Source organism: Nematolebias whitei, chromosome 1 (genome assembly GCF_014905685.2).
Source record: "Nematolebias whitei isolate Nwh7 chromosome 1, NemWhi1, whole genome shotgun sequence".
NCBI lineage: Eukaryota > Metazoa > Chordata > Actinopteri > Cyprinodontiformes > Rivulidae > Nematolebias > Nematolebias whitei.
In genome coordinates this window covers 33,103,358-33,106,573 of record NC_056498.1, presented here as the reverse complement: position 1 = coordinate 33,106,573, position 3,216 = coordinate 33,103,358, and the positions used below count along the sequence as shown (strand labels likewise).

At 39.0% G+C, this 3,216-nt stretch overlaps 1 protein-coding gene across 1 annotated transcript in view; it reads right to left on the bottom strand.

The window, feature by feature from the left end:
• The window catches only part of tm4sf5 (transmembrane 4 L six family member 5), a 17,159-nt gene extending 14,200 nt beyond the window's left edge, over nucleotides 1–2,959 (bottom strand). Inside the window, exon 1 of the mRNA XM_037683763.1 lies at nucleotides 2,786–2,959. Within this exon, the coding sequence (XP_037539691.1) occupies nucleotides 2,786–2,959 (174 nt within the window). The remainder of the gene's footprint in view (nucleotides 1–2,785) is intronic.
• Between the last annotated feature and the right edge of the window lie 257 nt (nucleotides 2,960–3,216).

Below are 3,216 nucleotides of genomic sequence, written 5' to 3'. Positions count from 1 at the left end.
TAATGGTTAGGTTTAGGGTTAGGTATGTACTGGTAATGGTTAGGTTTAGGGTTAGGTATGTACTGGTAATGGTTAGGTTTAGGGTAAGGGTCAGGGTTTGGCTATAGAAATAAATGAAAAATGAATGGACGTCAATGTAATGTCCCCATAAAGATAGAAAGACAAACATGCGTGTGTGAGTGTGTGTGTCTGTGTGTGTGTGGTGTGTGTGTGGTGTGTGTGCGTGAGTGTGTGTGTGTGTGTGTGTGTGTGTGTGTGTGTGTGTGTGGTAGACAAGAATGTGTGTGTGTGTGTGTGTGTGTGTGTGTGTGTGTGTGTGTGTGTGTGTGTGTGTGTGTGTGTGTGTCCTTATCTCTTTGGCAAATATTTATGGGTCCTGACTTGAGTTTTGTTCTTCCATGACGTCTCTTCGGTTACAGGTGAAGCAGAAGTGGGATCAAACTTCTGTTTTTTTTTGTTTTTTTTTTAGTAACCAAATTAATAATTCCCCAAAATAAAAATCCTGTCCTTAGTGCCTATAGGCCACTCTGACTTCTTTGCTAGAAAAATACTTATTTAAGTTCTTTTCTGAATTAAAACAATGTACATGTATAAAATTAAAAACCTAAAAATGTCTCAGTAGAAGCTCAGAATGTGCTGAATGTCTCGATATATATATGTGTACGTATATACTGGTGTATTTTCTTTTCAAGGGTAAAATGCAGCTACTTATCAAAACTTTCTCTTGAAATAATCTAATCTAATCTAAAGGACAAAAGTCATTTTTCCTGAACAATCTGCAGCTGAAGAAAGGTCAAAAGAAATGTTTAAGCTGCCGTCAGTGGCTCGTTGGGGTCAGTATGCTAACTTCACCCCGACAAAACTCACAACGAGACAGGAAACAGAGTAGAAAGTCCTAAAATAACCTGTTGCTGTGTGATACCTGTGAGTCATGTTGAAAATATGAGTACTATTTTGTCTACAGCGCTTATTTAGGAGACAGGACAAGGTCAAACAGTGGACTGCTATAGGATTTAAGAGAAAATCCCATCCTATAGCAGTGAGACACACTGGAAGAAAGGAGACAAAAATGTCCACATTTGGACGGATAAAATGCAAAAAATTGTGAGATTAAGAAACTGGAAAGATTTTGGGAGATTTAGACGGTTCAAAAGTTAAAGTGCGTTACTCTAAAACTTATACTGTGATCCTGTAAAAACTAGTAAAACCTCAAAATACCATTTCAGACAAATAAAACATTGACTGAGGCTTCTACTGTGGAGTAAGTCTGAGCCACAGGGTGTGGTTTTCTCACATTTTTTGCCAAAATCCCATAGATGTTTGTTCATGGAGAATTTATTTATGTTATTTTCTTGTTTCATTGATGCCATACAATATGCTGCTACCAAAACTCAAACCACACTAGTCATGATCGAGCTACATATTTTGATGTACTCTTTGTGTGGGTGTTTTAATAATAGGTGAGCATCAGTATTATTCATTTAAATAAACTGATAAATTAACCTGTTTCTGTGTTTTTATAAATGACCAGGACTCAAGGGTTGAATATATTTCTAAACACGTTACGCAGACTTTATGTCAGTGCTGGTCCAGGCATTTGGAGCATGCGGAACAACCATATACATGTTTGCTCCGGAAGGAGAAAACGCCTGTCTCTGAGCTCAAGAGCCTAAACTCACGCACTTTAAATGTATATATCTTTAAACTTTGTACAGTAATTTAGCCTGAAATAGTTTTTTATGTTTGGAGTTTATAATCTGGGTAATAATGACCCACGTCTGGTATAAGTAATGGTTAAATGGCATTGAAATTGTGGGAAATCTAACAATTTTATTCCACCCAAGTTGATAAACTAACAGGCGAATAATCAGAAAGACATTTCAGGTAAAATGATAACTCCAAAATGAGTACATTTTCTTATATTTCTATATATTTCAGCTCTTTTTCTTTTACAGCTGCTCCCTTTTCTAGGAGTTGCCACAGTTAGCAAACTCACACAAAATATTATAACAAAAGTTTTACGCAATATGCCTTTCCAGACACAACCGGGGCTTGTGCCTGCGGCCTCAGGATTGCGAAGCCTCAGCACTGACCACCAAGCTACCATGACACCCCCCCAACACACACACACACACACACACACCTTTGTTAGTCCATAAATCTAGAGCTCCTCAATTAAACTAAAAATTAGGGATGCACGATATTGGATTTTTGGCCAATATTCGATATGCCAATATGTTAAAACATATTTGGCCGATAACCGATACCGATATTTTTCCCTAGACTTACGGAGACTACATAGCTTTCTCTGATTTAGAATTAAATACTACATTATTCTGCATGATCTTTATCAATTTGATCTGCTACCAAATGCAGATGCCAAAAAGGGGACTGAAAATAATGTAACACTTCAACTTGGATCATGTTTAATGTCAAATTTATTCATGACATTTACTCTCTCTAACACAATGACAACACTCGACCAGTGCAATTAAGTGCAACAACAAGTGAAAAGTGCATAGTAGTAGTGCATTAATAGATATACTTGACAGTTTCTTTAATGAAAAATTAACTTAAAACAGAAGCCTTTTATTTAGGTGAGTTATATTGATGCAATGACCGATGTCTGATATTTAACTTTATCGCTAATATCAGCCGATACCAATACCATGCTGATAATATTGTGCATCCCTAATAAAAATCATTCAGTTTGACTTCACAAGTTTACAAAAGAGACAAAGATAGCTGAAAAATACAATAAATCCTCGAACCGCACAGTACTCACAAAAAGGCCTCCTCCAATGAGCCCCCCCATGAGCCAGACCTGGAGGGAGATCTGGTCATTCTTCAGGTTCTCCCCATCGGGGAAGAACAGCAGCAGGTTGGAGATCATGCAGACAAAAGCAGAAGGCAGCAGGATCAGGCCCACCAGACGGGCACATTTTCCTGTACAACACATGCTTCCAGCTGTCGCCCTGCCCGCCTCTCAGAGGGGAGTCGAGGAAAAAGTGAGCGAAACCGAAATAGGGGGTGAACGAGAGGGTTGGTCGGCGCTGACGCTCACGCAGAGAAAGTCAAACACGAGCGGTGACAGTTACAGCAGGAAGGACAGAGGGAACAAAGGCCAAGTGTCGGTGAGGCTGACTAATCAGACTTCAACCTGTTGGGCGGTTCAGAGACGTCAAATAAAAGTGAAAACCTCCAGGAAGGAAACCA